Source organism: Rhinolophus sinicus, chromosome 13 (assembly GCF_057876585.1).
Source record: "Rhinolophus sinicus isolate RSI-liver-muscle chromosome 13, RSI-T2T, whole genome shotgun sequence".
Lineage (NCBI taxonomy): Eukaryota > Metazoa > Chordata > Mammalia > Chiroptera > Rhinolophidae > Rhinolophus > Rhinolophus sinicus.
The window spans coordinates 45214878-45232011 of record NC_142513.1 but is presented as its reverse complement, the minus strand read 5'-3'; the positions used below and the strand labels follow the sequence as shown (position 1 = coordinate 45232011).

The following is a 17134-nucleotide window of genomic DNA, read 5'->3' as shown; positions in this document are numbered from 1 at the left end:
GTGAATTCTCTTGTGCCTGAGATTACTCAGCATCTTCTCTTTGCAGAACCCCAAAGAATGGACCAAGAAGGTAATCAGGAACATTGCCTGCTCCGGCAAGTTCTCCAGTGACAGGACCATCATGGAGTATGCCTGAGACATCTGGGGTGTGGAGCCCTCTGACCTGCAGATCCCGCCCCCCAACTGCCCCAGGGACTAGGTGCTAGTGCAGTGGGGACCAATGGGATTTTGGTTTTTTGTTGACTGCACCTCATGCTGGTTTCCAGGCACTTTGCCAGCAGCCAGTGGTCCCTGATTTTCTCAATGCTGTATTTCAGGGAGGGTTGTGGGGATCATGGTGGTGGCTTGGGATTTGGTGGGGGGGTGTTGGGGGATGGACAAAAAGGAAAGGGGCTAAGAGTGAGGTGCTGCCTGGTTTCTGGCAAGAAAGCAGAGCTCATAGCACTGACCATCCAGAACCCATAGCTTCAGCCCACCGGCCCCTTTGACTCGTCCGCCCCACAGCGGTGGGGAAGGTGGAGCCACCTGCTGGGCTCCTTGGAAACCTTACACACACCTAGCTGTGAGCTTGTTTTGTTTTCAGCTTCTGGAGTCTGGGCAAGTGGCTGTGGCAAAGCCTGGGGAAGTGTGTTCTGTAGCACCTGAGCCGGCTGGTAAGGCTGGCTGATTGCAAAGTTAGCTTGTCTTTGAATTTCACAAGGAAATTAAACTAGCTGAAGCCTTTTTCTTGTTTTAGCAACTAAAAATTGTACTGAAGTTTTGTGTCAGGGGAAGCAATTCTAAGATGTTTTCGCCCCACCATGGGGTTCTGGGGTAGGGTCACTGCCTCTGCTGAGGAGGCTGAATGCCTAGCCGCTGCTGCAGATCTGCACCCTCCCTGCGCCCCTGCCCTGTCCTGGAGAGTGCATTTCTGTTCTTACACAAGGCTGGCTTCCTTCCTCCCTCCTTTCCCACTAGTGTGACAACTGGCTCTGGAAAAGGACCGAGTGGGCCCAGAGGGCAGCCCACTTTCCACTCTGCCCACACAGCAGGCTAGTGCCAGGAAGGGCAGGTGAAACCCTCCGCTGCCCAAAGAAGAGCTGAGATTAGGTAGCACCCTACACCATAGGGTGTTGGTGATGTGGAATAGAATCGCCCTCCCAGAGGCTCTGCCTCCTTGCCTGCTGGGTCTGGGCATCACAGACTCTGCCCTCACCCCATGTCCTGAGTGCTTGCAGAACCAGGCCGCGGAAGACTTACTCAAGTGCACACTTCATCAGAGCTGTTGGGGTCTATGGTTGCACCCCCCAACACCCTCCACTGCCCCGTCCTTTAGGCTTATATCACCATCACTGTGCCACGTGCTGTTCTTGCCTCATGTGTGAGAAAACTGATTAAACCTTCCTGCCCATGCTCGGTTGTCCTGGCCTCTGTGTTTCACACTGCGCTGCCCAGACAGGCTTCTGTCCCTCACTGGTAACGAGGAACTGGGCTAAATTACGGCCCATCGTTCAGAGATTGAGGCAAGTTCTCTTATCCCAGCTGCTGTGGTACTTAGAGCTGTGGGTGCCAGCTCTTCAGAGAATTGTGAAATCCAGCCACTTGGTAAATTGTCCTCTGGGCGTTGGCATTTTTGCTATGAATTGTATTGGTTCCTATTTGCACCTGTATTCTGCCACCCACTCCTGGCTGTAGGAGGTAGAATGCCCTAGGGACCAAAATATTTCCACCAAAATTGTATAGCTGCAAGTTGAATAAAAAAACAGGAGGGACATGAACTTGGGGCTGAGTGTTACCCAAAGACTGTGAGAACTGTGGGAACTTGGAGCACAGTGAACCCTTGCAGGGGCTAGTGTCAGGCTCTCCTGCCTCTCCCCCCACCCCCTCCCACCCCCAAGATGTGTCCTGGGAATATACACTCCCTGTCCCCATCCTGTGGCTCCCAGGATGCATGCCTGTAACTGCAGTTTTCCGCTATGCACATCACCATCTCTTCGATTTTTTTTTTTTTTTAAGGACTAGTCTTGACCCACATTTTAAGTAGTTGCTTGTATCAAGGTAATGGGCCAAGAAGCCACTAGGTAGGGCCTTTGGACCTGCTTAACTGACAGATGGCCCAGTGGCTGCCCACTCACTGCTCCTTTTCCGTCTCCTCATCTTCAGTTGGCCTGTCAGGCACCTATAAAACACTAACAGCTTGTATTTTTACTTTATATCCTGCTTCATTCTCCCCAGAAAGGATCTGAGTCAGCTCACAGACAAAAGTTAAAAAACAAAACAAGATGAAGACTTGAGCCCAGGCAGAATTGGCAGGTCACACCCACTTCCTTGGCTGAGATGGGCTGGGAACTTGACATGAGCCTCGGAGCCTTGGTGACAAAGCCAGAAGAGCATGGCAGTCTCATGAAGGTGTTTTTGTGGTTCTCTAAGAGCCTTTGATGCAGAGCATGGGCCAGACCTGGGTGTCCCAGCTCTGAGATACATGCAGCCTGGGACGGTGGTGTCTTACAGGCCATACCCATACCTGAAACACACTGACCTCAGGAGAAGAGTCTGTACACGTTTCAACCCTAGTTTAACAAAGACATGTGTTTCCCAGATGTAAGAATCGCTATAGGCAGGTCTAAGGTGCCTCAGAGAGGAGGTGTAACCCACTTCGGCCTCTGGGCCCCAGGCCAGCCCCATCTGCTAACACTGACCATAAGGCCTTGGGGAACAGGCAGGCAGGTAAATGAGCCCCTCCTTACACCTAGAGAAGTTCTGAGCAGCTGAAACTGGTAAGTTCTATATAGCCTTAAGACTTAGAGGAGGGTCAGCAATCAAGAAAGGCTGTGTCCCAGGTAGGCTTACATCCTTCAAGCTTGTACCTGCACAGCAGGGACAGGAAAGCCCCCTGTGGGGCCAGTTCAAGCCCCACATTCTTAGCCACAGTTCTCTGAGAGGTTACTTAGCTAGGATGTAAGACTCTATCTACCCTATCACCAGTGACGGGAGGGGAGAAATGGGATCACTAGTGGGTCCTGGGTTGCAAGTGAGTGGGAACAGCAGAACTACAGGGGAGGCTGGTTTGACAAAGAGCCAAACAACATGAGCCACCACCAGTGAGTGAATGAGGCAATGCTCATGGGTCAGAACTTGAGTCCCCGCACTCCCGTGGCCTGTCCTTCAGGAGTAGTCAGGGCTTGTGGTGAAACCCCAGTGCCTGTCTACTGATACAGCCACATCCAATGAGCTTGCTTAGCATGAGGTTGAAAGGGTCACCTAGACAGGCCAGTATTTTAGGAAAATGCCACCTGCCACATCTGGAAAAGGACCCTCACTGGAAGAAGGGAGGAAAGAAAGGCCCTCTTCCTCAGCCTTACAGTCACCCCTCCACACACGTGGCCAGGCTGAGACTGACTGGCTGTGGGCGGGGCTTGGGTGGGGCCAGAGGCAGCACTGAGGAGGCGACAGACCACCAGGATTTTATTAAATAAATGTTCAGTCGAAGACCAGATTAGGCAAACGGGTGGAAAGTGGAGGAAGTGTAGATCACCAGCTCCTCTACCACTGTGAGCAGCAGGGCCTGCCCAGGGAGGCAGGGATGCCAGGAAGGCAAGTGGGGTGCACAGCGCAGGAGGGCATGATGGAACCATCAGAGTCTATTTATGTGCTGGGGAGGGACAGGAGAACCCAAGTCTCCCCACATTCCTGTGGGTGGTGTTGGAAAGCTCAGTGTGGTCCGAAACTTCACACCTCTTCGTTCTCCATGCCCAGCTCAGTAAGTGTGGGATTGACCTGCCAGTAGGTGGCTTGCTATGTCACTGTCTTTCCAACAAGAGCTCAGGTTGAGTGGCAGCAAGAGGGAGAGAGGGCCACATGCCTGCCACTTGCATTTTCCACAAAGATCTATGCTCCTGGCCACCGGTCTGGCGGGGCCTCCTCCGCCTGCACTAGCTAGCATCCAAGTCCACTCTCCAGGTGCATCTCAGATGCTGGCACCCAGGCTCCAGGGTGCTGGGCTGGCCAGAGGAACGGGGAGGAGGGCAGGGATCTTCATGCTCCTTCAGGCAGTGGGCTCAGTGCTGGTGCTCGGGTTCCGACTTCCCCAGGAATTCCCTAGAACAGAGGGCAATCATCAGCCAAATCCGAGCCCAAACCAGAGACCCTGTCTTGCGTACTCCTCACACAGCCCATCTAAGGAGGACAAGGAGCCTGGAGTACCACATGCCCACTCAGAAAGCCATCAGTGAGTTAAACAAGGAGGGCACCAATAGCACACAGTCAAATCCTGACACGCAGAAAGAAAGACCAGGTTTCGGGCTACTCTTCTTTATTCTGAACTTCAGAGCTATATTCTGGCCTAAGCTTTCTGTAGCGTACTCCATTTACGATGGGGAACTATAACCCCTGAGCATGCCCATACTCTCTCAGCTCACTGTTCCCTCTCAGCAACCCAGCTCCACGTGGCAAGGAATGGCAAACTGCTAAAGAAACGTAGCTTTGCCTCCAAAACTTTCAAGGCAGCCAGAGGAGAGCTGAGTGTGAACTAGAATTACACACAGGATGAAACTTGCCGAGGGCCAATTCGAGCACTCCAGGCTCAGCAGACCCAGGAAGTGGAACTCACAGCCAGGAGCACACCAACCACTAGAAGCAGCTGGAGGCAAACAGGCTTCTGAGGAGCTGGCCCAAGCCAGAGTGCCTGTGGGCCGTGTGCACAGGGCAGAACCCGACAGGTGTGTGGGAAGGCACCGAGGCCTCACCTACAGCAGCTGGGGAGCGTATAGGGTGGGGGCTTCTGCACATGGCCGGCTATGCCCTGGGCAAGCCCCGCAGGGGGTTGTGTGGGCCTGTACGGCCTGTACCACAGGGAGATCACGGGAGTGATCCAGGACAGAGGGGCAATAAACACCCTCAGCCCCTCTGGATGGAAACGAAAAGCTCCTGAATCATGGTGACTCTTGACCCCACTGAGGCGGCTTTAGTGGCTGAGCCTGCTGTATGTCTGGCCTGAGCCTTCACCACCCAGGACGACGGTTCTGGTGAGAAGAGAACACCTCACCTCAGTATCCGAGGAAGCTCGGGGCTCTTGTAGATGTACTTGTGCCTGTAGCCAAGGTCTGAGTGAAAGGGGATAAACTGAACTTTGAAATCTTGGAAGCTTCGAGATGGTGCAGCGATGTTGTAGAGCTGGGGAGGGAGAGATGGGTCAGCATCCAGAGATGGTAGCCCTGTGGGTGACCTGCTTGGGGGCCTCCCCTTCAACATAGGCCAGCCAGTGGCTGCTGCCTCTGCAGAGCAGCGCACGCCCCCCTCAAACAGCACTACTGCCCTGCAGTTTGCCATGGCTGGGGCTGGGGGTGCTGGAGGAACCAGGCCCAGGCTCAACTCCTCAGCCTGCCATTCAAGACCCTCTCTGTCCTCACACCTGTCTCTTAGAGTCCCCCTGGCAAAGTGGATGAGCCAGCACTACAGAAAGAGTCAACTGCTATGGGACAGTGTGGCCTGAGAGCCTGGCACAGCCGTGATGGCTCAGCCCTGGGGGCTGGGATGGGTCATGTGCCTCAGACTTTACTGTGTGCCCTGGTCAAGGTCAGTCAACAAGCTGGCTCAGGATCTGTCCTGCCTCAGCCCCTCCCTCCTCCTAGCCCCAGGGCCAGGCTGTGTGCTCAGACCTGCTGATGGGAAGGGACCTAGCCCTGGTGGACCCACCTGCACCTTGGGACAATTCCAAGGTGGAAGCAGCCCAGGTACCTTTAGGCTGACCCTGCTCCTTGCCATCACCACAGCCAGGCAGTGCTGCCTCCTATCCCACACTAGCCTACAAATCTAATTCTGTTTCCTGGTAGCAAAAGCAAATGCGGAGGCCCCACAACAACATGACACTCCTCTGACGTTGGTCCTGTCCCAAAGGCAGAAGAACAAACGAGAGGCTCTGTGTCGATGTCACTGCCTGGGACTTCCATGTTGGGGCTGGGGGAGCCTCATCACCGAGGAGTCCTGCCCACCAGCCAGTAACTGGGGAGCCTCCTAGCTAAGTGCCCTGTAGTCAGGTATCTGTCAGACCAGGACCCCTGCATGGGGACTGGGGAGACATTTGCTTATTTTCATGTTTCTTCTTGTGGATGCAGTAGCTACCCGGCTCCCACCCTGACACTGGCAGCAGCAGCCTCTCCTCCACTGCTGCGTATGCCTCGCCCAGCCGACCATGGGCCTGATAGACACCTGCCCACACCAGGGGCTACACCGACACCTACCTTTCTGCCAAGCTGGAAGGGCACAACGGGGTCGTCCTCGGCATGCAGGATGAGCAGGGAGCAGGAGATGTGCTTCACGCTGTGGAGCAAAGAAAGGACTAGACCAAGACCCCAGAGAGATGGCTGGGGTTTCCTAGTACCTTGGGCCTGCCCTTGGCAGAGAACTGGGTTCAGGGAGTGTTTTACCATGGTGGTTTACAACTCAGATTTGCTGGGATTTTTACTAGGTAACTAAAAGTCAATTTCTAAATGTGTCTATCAATATCTATTCTAGGTGACAGGTGTCAATCAAATCTAGAGATCGATTCATTCACCAAACCTGGCCCCTGCATAGTTTCTGAAAATTGAAAATGATTATTTTTGCCAGTAGACATATTCTTTAAAAGTTACAAAACAGTTACAAACTGAATAATTTAGGTGGGCCAACAAACTTATTGCAAATGAATGTTACTAGGAATCTGTTGGTAAGAAAGTCTATACCCTATAATTTCTCTTTGGTATAAATAACATTTAAGGTCACTCCTGAATGTTTACAAGTAAATTAATATTTTCAATAGGTTCATTCAATCCAAACCTTTCAGCAAACCAAATAACAGAAGAACAAGCTGAATGCCTCTTGGCTGCCTTACTGAGGTCTCACGGTGAGCTGGTGGACTTGGCACCCACCTGCTCTTGGCGATTCCATACTGATCTGGGGGTTCCATGAGGGCAGTGCTGGTCAAGCCTGGCACCTGGCAGGACCCAGGCCAGGGGGCTTGTCACCCCAGAGATGCCCAGCTCATCTGGCAGTCTGTTTCTGCTAGTGGCGTGCAAGCATAACAAACGCTCTCACCTCATTCTGCTTCCAGGTTGATGTGTTTCTGGTGTGTAAGTCACACTTTGAACTGCCTATTTTTCAGATTTTCTACTGTAGGCAGTTTGTCTTACCTTTACCTGCTTTAGAAGAGGCCTAGCTCACATGCTGTCACCTTGGCAAGTATTTGGCGACAGACCTGCCCACCAAGAGGGAGCTTCTGACTTTCAGTGGGTGAGGGCTAGGTCATGTGGGGATGATGTGCTGCTGGTCCCCACTGCTCCCACCGCTCAGCTGGGGGGCAGGGCCAAAGGCGACTTGGGGCGGGGTGGGGTGACGGGCAGCACACACTGTTGTTTAGAAGGAATCCAGTTTATTCAGATAACTCTTTAAATTCCAAGACAATAATATTTATTAACAAGTAGGTCATTTGCTTATAATGTTGGCTCAAATTTCAGTTTGTTCTATTTTCATTTTTAGAACTAAAAAGCCTTACCTAAGGGGGGAAATACTCCATTTTTTCACATTCTGTTTCTAAGTGTAGATTTTTAAATGTTAACTGAATACTTAGATAAAATTTTTTTCCTTTCCTTTTTTTTTTGAAGAAAACCCAGGAAATAATAGTATCACAGAGACAATGTTAGCAGAACAGAAACGTTGTTCAAAGAAAGAGTCCTTAACTAGAATATTCACTTTTGGTTTTCCTAATAGAAATATTTTAAATAACAAACTTTGTAACATCTTTTCATAACCAAACATCAATCAAATGGCTGAGGAAAAGTCAATGTTTGAATAACAGTTACTATTACAGCTTTAATACCTATTTAGGAGTTCTGGTTTTGCCAAACTATTTTCAAACAAAACCCATATAGACAAAATAGTTTGTTTTCATACACCTTTAATTCTACAGTCTTTCCACGCTCCTTTTTCTCTTCCCTGCAGTGCTATACCTACTTTCCCTCTACAAAGATCTGTTGGTTAGAGAAGAACCCTATAGTGTTGAGAATTCCATCCTATTTGGTAAATATGACTGAACAGGTTTATCCTGAACATTCCCAGTGTTTTTCTAAATTGAAAAATTAGGTATTCAGCCGCAGTACTCACTTTTCATCATTTGCAAATTTAATTCCACTGCTTGTAATGGGATCGAGGAAGAACCAGTCAAACCCAGGGAAGTATCGATATATCTGAAGGTGACATGGAAACAAGGTGTAGAAGCATCAATTAAAATACTCAATGCAGAGAACCAAGGTCAAGGGTTCAAATAGAAGGTGATGAGTGCCCAGGAGACACTTGTTTTTGAGCAAGCTGAATTGCAGCCCCACCAGAGCTGTGCTGGGGTGCCCCAGGACCCCTGTGCTCCGACCACAGATTCTCTGCTCAAGAGGCCCCCAGACTGGTTGCAGCAAGGGTTGCCTGCAAATGGGGCTCCCACCCTTAGAGCAGCAATCAGGATCAGCTTGGAGACGAGACTTCCCACAAACATCAGGGCCTCCACCCCCCAGGAAAAATGGGGATCCATGGGATGTGGAAGAAAAGCGACACCAAAGAAGTTACGACTAACGAACAGAACTCTCTTGGTTTGTAGCAGCGCAGCGTGAAGTCAGGCAGTGGGCTGACTCAGCTCCCCCAGGAAACATGGCCACCCAGGAAGCAGGAGAAAGGAACCAGACACAGAGGGAGGCCCTCTGGGCCAGGCTTATAAATAGGCTCTGATACAGTCAGTGAGGGCTTCACTCACCCTGGAGCCCCCACCTGGGTTTACCCAGGGTGTCACCCCTAGATACAACCATGAGAGCCTGGCTGCCGAGCACTGTCTGTGGGGATTGAGAGTGGGGGTACCCACTAGCTCATTCCTGGTGAAGTAGCTTGGGACAGCAGACCCAAGCCTGGGCTGATTCCCACAGGGCAATGATGCCCAGTGGACAAACCATGCCACAGGGGCAAGGCCTCTTGTTGGTCCTACCACTCTAGACAACCCAGCTATGAACCCATCCTACATGGTGGCTGTGGGGACAGAGCCCCAGAGAGTAGTTTACAGGCTCTCGGCCACACGTGGAAAGGTGCTGGCTCGGCTGTGACTGATTGGCTGCTGGCTGTGGCCGGTTAGCCGACTGGCCGCTGGTGTAACTGCTGCGGCTGCGGAGGAGAGCCGAGGACTGCCAAGGATTGCCGAAGAGCCGAGCAGAGCCGAGGAGAGCGGAAGAGGAGAGCCGAAGAGAGCAGAAGAGAGGAGAGGAACAGAGCCGAGAGAGTGGAGGGAGTCGTCGGTCGGTCGGTTGGCGGAAAGGCGGACGGCAGGTTGCGCGTCTGGTGAACCCAGCCTCCAGTGAGACCATAGTGGTATGACTCCCCTACCTATGGCTCCGTGGGTGTTCCTTTTTGGCCTCACCATATCCTGCGTTCTTGTGTGGGGAGCGGGAGCAGAGACCCCACAAGCCGCCCCGCCTGAAAAATGGCGCGGCGAGCAGGCCTCCGCGCACGACAAATGGCGCAGCGAGCAGGGTCTTCTGCACGACAGGCAGACTGCAGTTAGCAAGTGAGGTTGGTTGGCAGAGGCAAGGTGACGGCAAGTTGCGGATCGTGTGGCTCTTGCCTCCTGTGTCTCAGCCACCAGCGAGAATATAGTGGTATGACTTCCCTATCTATGGCTCCGTGGGTGTTCCTTTTTGGCCTCACCATATCCTGCGTTCTTGTGTGGGGAGCGGGAGCAGAGACCCCGCAGGCCGCCCCGCCTGAAAAATTGTGCGGGGAGCAGGCCTCCGTGCACGACAAATGGCGCAGCGAGCAGGGTCTCCTGCACGACAAATGGCGCAGCGAGCAGGGTCTCCCGCACGACAGTGGCAAAGTTATAAACTTCCTGGGTAGCTCTGGAGTCAGGCCAGTGCCCAAAACAAGGATTAATTTTTAATAAAATATGTATTCATTGGAATATTTAAGTAATAATTTTTGTGATTATTGTTTTATTTTATTCTTATTTACTGTAGTTATTTTTATAGTAATTATTTTAATAATGAAAATAAGTCAACTTTTAATAAGATCTGTACTTACCACTGAGAATGGATGGCTCTTAGCTTCTTCTCGGATATTAGTGAATGGAGATTCCAATATAAGGGCATCTGGAGGTGTCTCTAGAAAAGTAAAACAAACAGGGAACTGTGAGATGGGCAAGAAGCCCAGACAAAACACACACTCCATGGTCCCATGGTGGGTTCACGGGAGGGGCAGTCCCCCAGACAAGATAGTAAAATCCAGGGTGCCAGTCTGGCTGGCACCCTGTCAGGCCTTCCCACATGACTGGCATATGGGAAGAGCCCACACAGGACTGTCAGGTGGCCTCGGGTCGCTCCTGAGAACCACCTTTGCTGAAGCTGCTTATTTGGAGCCCAGTTCTGGTGAGGCTGTACCAGCTGCTCAAGAATCCATGGGAAATACATGCTTAGGTCAACTGAGGGTCTGTCTGCCCAGGTCCTGGCCCAACTCAAGGGGCTCTGTGAGGACACTGAACACAGTCAATGTGCTACTTGCCCACCCAGCACCCACTTCACAAGAATTCACAGCACGGCCTGGAATGCAGCCAGTGTCCAAACACTCTGCTTTCCCTGAGGGAATGCCAGGACCAGGAGGAACCCATGCTCACACACCAGAGCTGACATCCACACAAGCCCCTACCTCGCTCACAGAGGCGCCGTACCAGATTTGTTGCCACTCTGAAAAGAAAAAAAACCAGTTCAGTTGAATTTTGACAAAAACAGTTTTCGATGAGACTGTTCTAATACTAGAAAGTAACCAGAAAAGCCATAGGATCTGTGAAGCAATTGGTAGGGTTGTGGAGAGGGTGGGAGGGGGGCAAAGATGCTCCAGGACCATGGGAGGGCCTGGCTGCTCCAGCCATCAGCCAGCTCCTTCAATAAGGGTGGCAATGACAGTCACCCTTCAAATACCTAAGGCATGTTCTACAACCTCACCAGAACAGCCTCCTTCAGGTTGCACAGCACTGCCCCTCAGTTGGAGTGGGTGCTGCTGAGACAGACAGACGGACAACGGGGACCAGCGTTGCCCTATCAATTGAGAGGTGGCTGCAGTCTACCTGCACAATTCTTGGAGGTGGCAGCATTTGGAGTCTGCCAGGTCCAGGGGCCTCTTGCCGTCCCAGAACCACACCAGGGGGTCCTGTGCAAACAGCCATGCCAGGGTGGCCTGCTTGCATCTACCCAGGGTACCTCTCCGAAGGCATGTGGGCTACTCTCCCCACAAGGGTGGGCCAGGAGGCCCTGTCCCAGACAATGCCCAGTCTGCAGCCCCTGGCCCAACTGCAGCATGCTATCCAAGTTGAGCAGCAGCTTGAAAAAGGGGCTGCAGACACTGTACTTGAAGGAAAGGCAGGAGGAAAAGGCAAGTCTGCTGAAGGTCTTGGGGCTCAGGGCACTGACATCAGCGGCTCTTTTTAGAAACACTCTGGACTTCACATCAGCAGAAGCGATGCAGAAGGCCCCAAATGGAACATTCAAGTGCTTCCTGTCTTGGTACTGTTGCCTCCCCCAAGTTCTCTGGTAAGCCAAGTATGGGCCATGTGGCCCAGATGGTACAAATGTCCCTGGTTTGCAGTGATCAGAGCTCTGGCACTGGAGCTTTCTGACCAGCACACACAGTCCAAAACCAGGGGATATGAAGCCTGGGTGCATCTGGAACTTGAACCCTATCCAGTCTGCTCTGAAGATGTCTCCCCAAGGGCACAACCCTGGGCTGAGGGAAATCTGCCCATCCTCCTTGTGGAGGGGACATCATCCCCACAACTGCCCATGTATGTCTCCAGTTATTTATTGGGTTGGGAAGTTAAAGTAGCTCAAACCCTTTGTGGTCTCTTGTGGTGCTTCATCCCCTGCACCCACATGGGGGACCGGAGACAAGGCTTGTTGGAAGTAATGGTGCCACAGGATCCAGAGGCCACCAGGGCACCCTCAGAGAGCCCATGCTAGAAAGTCGCCCATGAAGATCTGGCTCCCCCAAAGGCCACATCATGCTGGGAACTCTTACCCAGTGCCTAGGGAGTGGCCCCAAATATACACAGGGTTGTCCCCACTTCTTGCTTTGATCCAGTCAAAAACATGGAGTGCATCATAGGTCATGCCCTGTTCCGATGGTGTGCCTACTGAGTCACCCCAACCTGGGGGAGAGAAGCAGAAGAGGGGGAAATCAAGCCCAGTTCATGGAACCTCTTGAGTGGTAGGCCCACCCCCCACACCCCATTTCTCAACAGGCAAGGCCAGGCCCTCTGGGGTAATACAAGTCTGCCATCACCATCCACAGCTCCAGGCACAGGGTATCCTGAGAAGCCTGCTCCTACTTCCCCCACCTCCTCACCCAATTACAACCCCTGAACCCAAAGGCCATCACAAGCCTTCTTCTCAAATACTGATGAGCAGCAGCGTAGAAGGGAGGGATCTTGCCAGGACATCAACCTCTCCAAAACTGGGGGCTTGCTGGTAGTTGGCCTAGGACGAAGGGCCAATAAGAGCCTGGCCTGCCCAGGGGCCCCTGAGCCTAGTCCAGACTCCATGGCCCAGGTGTGGCCCAGCTACAGACAAGCATGGGAGTCAGGAGGCAAGGCTCCGGAAAACAGGGTGGGTGGGTGGAATTCCAGGCTCCAGGCAACTCTGACCTAGAAAGGGAAGGGGCTCTGAGCATCTTGTTTGCATAGTAGAGGAAAGCGAAACATTTCTGCCCCCACACTGTCCTCTCCAAGGGCCCTTCCACCCAGTCTCCAGGAAAGGCCATGTGTCTAGTCATTTCTAGCAGCTTAGTAGTGAGTCATAATCAAGTGACCCAACAGCATCACAAGGCTGAGAAAGAGCAGGTTCTGCTGCATAAACAAAACCCCAGAGTTAGCGGGCATAACAGGCTATGTCCTCCGGGTGTCCCACGTGCCAGGTTATGGAAGAAGTCGTGTGGGAGACACGCCAGACTGAGAGGCTCAGGGCAAGAGTGGGAGGCAGGGACTCAGGGACAGAAAGGGACGAGGACACAGAGAGGCAGAGACAGGGACAGAGAGACAGGGACTGAGAGAGACACTTAGAGGCAGAAATTTTGTCTCTTCTAGGGCTTAGGAATGCAGAGGCTCATAAGACCTGAAAAGAGGAAGTGCTACACTGGATTTCATTTCTGGGCAGAAGCACAGGGAGGCGAACGAGGAAGAAGGCTGCCGCCCCTTCTCATTACCCTGAGGGCTCTAGCATGCAACAGGAACTGAAAATTCTCTTCAGCATGGAGAAAAGGATGAATGGGTGAACTGCTTTCCAGATCCTCATTTCAGAGTTTTTCCCAACCCAGAACGTTCATCCTGATGGAACAGTCTTCCATGGTATAACCATTCCTGTGGTAAGCAGCGGAGTAATGGCTCCAAAGATGTGCACACCCTTACCTCTGGAACCTGTGCATATTTTAAGTTATGTGGAAGGGGGATTCAGTTGCAGAAGAACTGAAGCTGCCAAGCAGCTCACCTTCAGATGGGAGAGTACAGTATCCTGGCTTAGCAGTTTGGGCACAAAGAAATCACAAGGGTCTTTATAAGTGAAAGAGAAAGACGAAAGTCAGGATCAGAGTGATGCAGACACAATGGGCCAAGAGCCAAGGAACAAGGGCAGCCTTAAGAAGCTAGTAAAGGCAAGGAACTGGATTTTCCCATAGAACCTCCTGCAGAAACCAGCCCTGCTAACACCTTGATTTTAGCCCAGTGGCTAAAGATTTTGGACTGCTGACCTCCAGAACCACAGGATAATAAATTTGTGTTATTTTAAGACATTAAGTTTGAGGTTATTTGTTACAGTAGCAAGAGGAAACTAACACAACACCCATATCCTTGGTCTGAGGATATGGATACCACTGCCCTCCAAGAAGGTCAAGGTAAGTTGGCCAAGCGGCCTTCAACCCTTTGCTCTCTCCAATTAAGGACCATGAAGTGAATATACTTCTCACACAGCTACTCACTGTTAATATATTTTCCTGGCTCCTTGAGGTAGAATGTTCTTAGCTTACATCAAATTGTGGCTTCTTGATTTCTTCGCAAGCCCTCTGATTTACTCAAGAAAGAAGAAATACCGAGGGGACAGGTAAAAGAATCTTTCTTCTCTCTTAGCAGTTTGTTTTCCTGTTTTCCTAACTTCAACAAGACAAGCTCTCTTGAGCGTAAACTGTGTCTGGTGTCCAGCTGCAGGGAAAGTCTGAGTCCAATAAAGAAAAAAGACAGAATCTTCCACATGCTGGATTCCAGGCACTGATGCCTCCTTACAAGAGGGACATCCCTGGCATCTGCATGCAGGACACTCACAGAAGACCTTGCCTCCCTCCACTACCTTAACACACTCGAAGTTGCCACAGTCAGGCACCTGCTAGCTATGTCTGAGTCTCTCAGAATGATGCCTGTACATTAAACATTAACTGGAGGAAGCTGGAAGGCCCAGAGATGCACTTTCAAAAGAACCATTACCTCTGTAGTCAAAGGTAACCACATGGTAACCAAGTGAACTCAGCACCTGCAAAGTGAAAAACAAACATCTGGGTAACAAATCCACATATCTTGGATAGAGGGCATCTTGCTCTTTATAAAACCCATCCTGGTTTCTGTCTTTATACCCTGCACATAGGGGGAACTTAGTAAAGACTTGTCATATTGCCCCATTCCTAACAGGATCTTATAAAACCCAATGCCAACTGCTACCGGATACAGTATTACCCTCCACCTCAGCAATGTGAGCAGAATGCCTCCCTCTGGGCTCAGAGCTTCATCTCTGCATTCAGGGGCTCACAGGTGCTCCCCACCCTGGGGCAGACAGCAGAAGCTTTGATCACCCAGCGACCCAGGAGGGACTCCACAGTACAGAGCTCGCATCTGGGGACCCTTACTGCAACCTATCTCACATTTTAAACATTCACTGAATTTTTTATGTTATTAAAAAAAAAAAAAAAAAATCCCTCTAGACTAGGTGATCTCTTTCATTAGATCCCTACTTATTGCCTCCCTCCTCCACCCCCTCCAGCCCTGGCTGGGGTTTGCCCAGAGCCATGTGGAAGTTGCCAGCCACCATGTCACCCAAAGTCACTGCTTCGCACCTTTCTCCTTAGGCCACACCAGGGTAACCTGCAGCACTACCTTGTAGCTCCCAGCTTCCGGCAGAGCCTGCACCCTCCAGAGCCGCACCTGCTCCCAGTGTGAGCCATTCTATGAACAGAAACCTCAAAAGGGAACCTAAAGCTTTCCAAGCATTCCCTTCCCTGCCTTGATCTAATCCATGCAAGGAAATGCTCCACAGCCTGGAGCAGTCCACCAGGTGTATGACGGACAGAGCCGTGCCCACATGGTACAGATATTCCCACACATCTGTTTATGTCCCTTTCTACCCTGCAGCACAGGCAGATGCTTGTCTGAGAGGAGGATAAGGGAGATAGGCATGGTGGCCCCGGACACTGGCAGCACCTGCACACTTCAGGGTCCTAGACCCAAACACTTGATGACGACGACAACTAAACAGAAGGGAAGGTCTGCACACCTGCCTGCAGCCCCCTTTACCTGGGGAGACCTGCTGGGCTTCCACTGAGGCCTGGAATCTGATTTAAATCCAACCTATGGAGGTGAGAAACTTCTGCACTGGCCCAATTCCCTAGCCTGCAACTTGGGAGTAAAGTCTAGCTCCCTGACCCCTCTGTCCTCTCCATTCCTTTCACATATGAGTAGCACATTTACAAACAATTTCAAACACCTTTTAAGTTATCAGCCAATATCTGGCATAAGATCCACAAGGTTCACTCATCTTGATTTTGGAAACTAACCCTGGAGGCAACATTGTAGGAAGTACTCCATGGTGGAGTCATCCACAGAGGCAGTGTCAGAAAGGCCACCATGATTAAGGATCAAAATTATTAGGAGAGGGCCAGCCCGGTGGCTCAGGCAGTTGGAGCTCTGTGCTCCTAACTCCGAAGGCTGCCGGTTCGATTCCCACATGGGCCAGTGGGCTCTCAACCACAAGGTTGCCGGTTCAACTCCTAGAGTCCCACAAGGGATGGTGGGCAGCGCCGCTTGCAACTAAGATTGAACACGGCACCTGGAGCTGAGCTGCCGCTGAGCTCCCGGATGGCTCGGTTGGAGCGCGTCCTCTCAACCACAAGCTTGCCAGTTCGACTCCTGCAAGGGATGGTGGGCTGCGCCCCCTGCAACTAGCAATGGCAAGTGGACCTGGAGCTGAGCTGTGTCCTCCATAACTAAGACTGAAAGGACAACAACTTGAAACTGAACGGCACCCTCCAAAACTAAGATTGAAAGGACAACAACTGGACTTGGAAAAAAAGTCCTGGAAGTGCACACTGTTCCCCAATGAAGTCCTGTTCCCCTTCCCCAATAAAATCTTTAAAAAAAAAAAAAAAATCAGGATTCTTTGGAAAAATAATTATTAGGAGATTCCCTTCTGTTCATGCCACCTGGAAAAAGCACAATACTGCCACTTGGAGAGAGCACAATACTTGGAATACAAGGAAACAATACTCGGGCAATGCTCCCTCCATCACAGACCATGTGGACACTGCTCCCTCTGTCATTCATGGTGTAGACACTGCTAGGCCTATCACAGACCATGTGGATATTGCTCTCTACATCATACACTGTGTGCCATCCTCACCCACCTTGTAAAGCTCCACTCGGTGGTCACCACCTCTAGAATGTCAGAGAGAAGGAAACAAGAATGGGTGTTAGTGCATCTTCTCAAAGAGGCAGGCTCAGGGGTCAATAATGGAGCATCTGGGCCCTTAGTGACTCAGTCACCAAATCCATACAGGGGGGTTGATGGTGGACAAGTGATCTCCTCCTTGGGCCAACCTCAGTGGCTCCGAGCTTGCCTCTGGCAGTACTGTGCTAAGCAAGGGACAGTCTTAGCACTTTAGGGATATTTGGTAATTATTACCTTACTTTTATTTTTGACTAGGTAATGCATACACATACAGTATGAAATCCAGAAGACATCAAAGGACACACAGCAAGCCCCTCCCACTCCTGCCCAAGCATCCAGCCCCCTTCTTCAGCCTCCTAGTTTCCAGGGACCACCTGTAGACAGAAGCAAAGGTATTTCTTTACTTG

At 51.3% G+C, this 17134-nt stretch overlaps 2 protein-coding genes across 3 annotated transcripts in view; one reads left to right on the top strand and one right to left on the bottom strand.

The window, feature by feature from the left end:
* The window catches only part of PYGB (glycogen phosphorylase B), a 52788-nt gene extending 51396 nt beyond the window's left edge, over window positions 1-1392 (top strand). Inside the window, 1 exon segment of the mRNA XM_088789444.1 lies at window positions 47-1392. Within this exon segment, the coding sequence (XP_088645570.1) occupies window positions 47-199 (153 nt within the window). The 3' untranslated portion in view covers window positions 200-1392.
* Window positions 1393-3427: 2035 nt separating this feature from the next.
* The window catches only part of ABHD12 (abhydrolase domain containing 12, lysophospholipase), a 73159-nt gene continuing 59452 nt past the window's right edge, over window positions 3428-17134 (bottom strand). For both annotated transcript variants that reach the window (XM_019719269.3, XM_074318286.2), the window contains 9 exons: window positions 16684-16714; window positions 14498-14543; window positions 12049-12178; window positions 10684-10721; window positions 10063-10142; window positions 8116-8198; window positions 6219-6297; window positions 5024-5151; window positions 3428-4077 (listed from right to left, as the gene is read on the bottom strand). In XM_019719269.3, coding sequence (XP_019574828.1) covers window positions 4038-4077; window positions 5024-5151; window positions 6219-6297; window positions 8116-8198; window positions 10063-10142; window positions 10684-10721; window positions 12049-12178; window positions 14498-14543; window positions 16684-16714 — 655 coding nt within the window. In that variant the 3' untranslated portion in view covers window positions 3428-4037. The remainder of the gene's footprint in view (window positions 4078-5023; window positions 5152-6218; window positions 6298-8115; window positions 8199-10062; window positions 10143-10683; window positions 10722-12048; window positions 12179-14497; window positions 14544-16683; window positions 16715-17134) is intronic.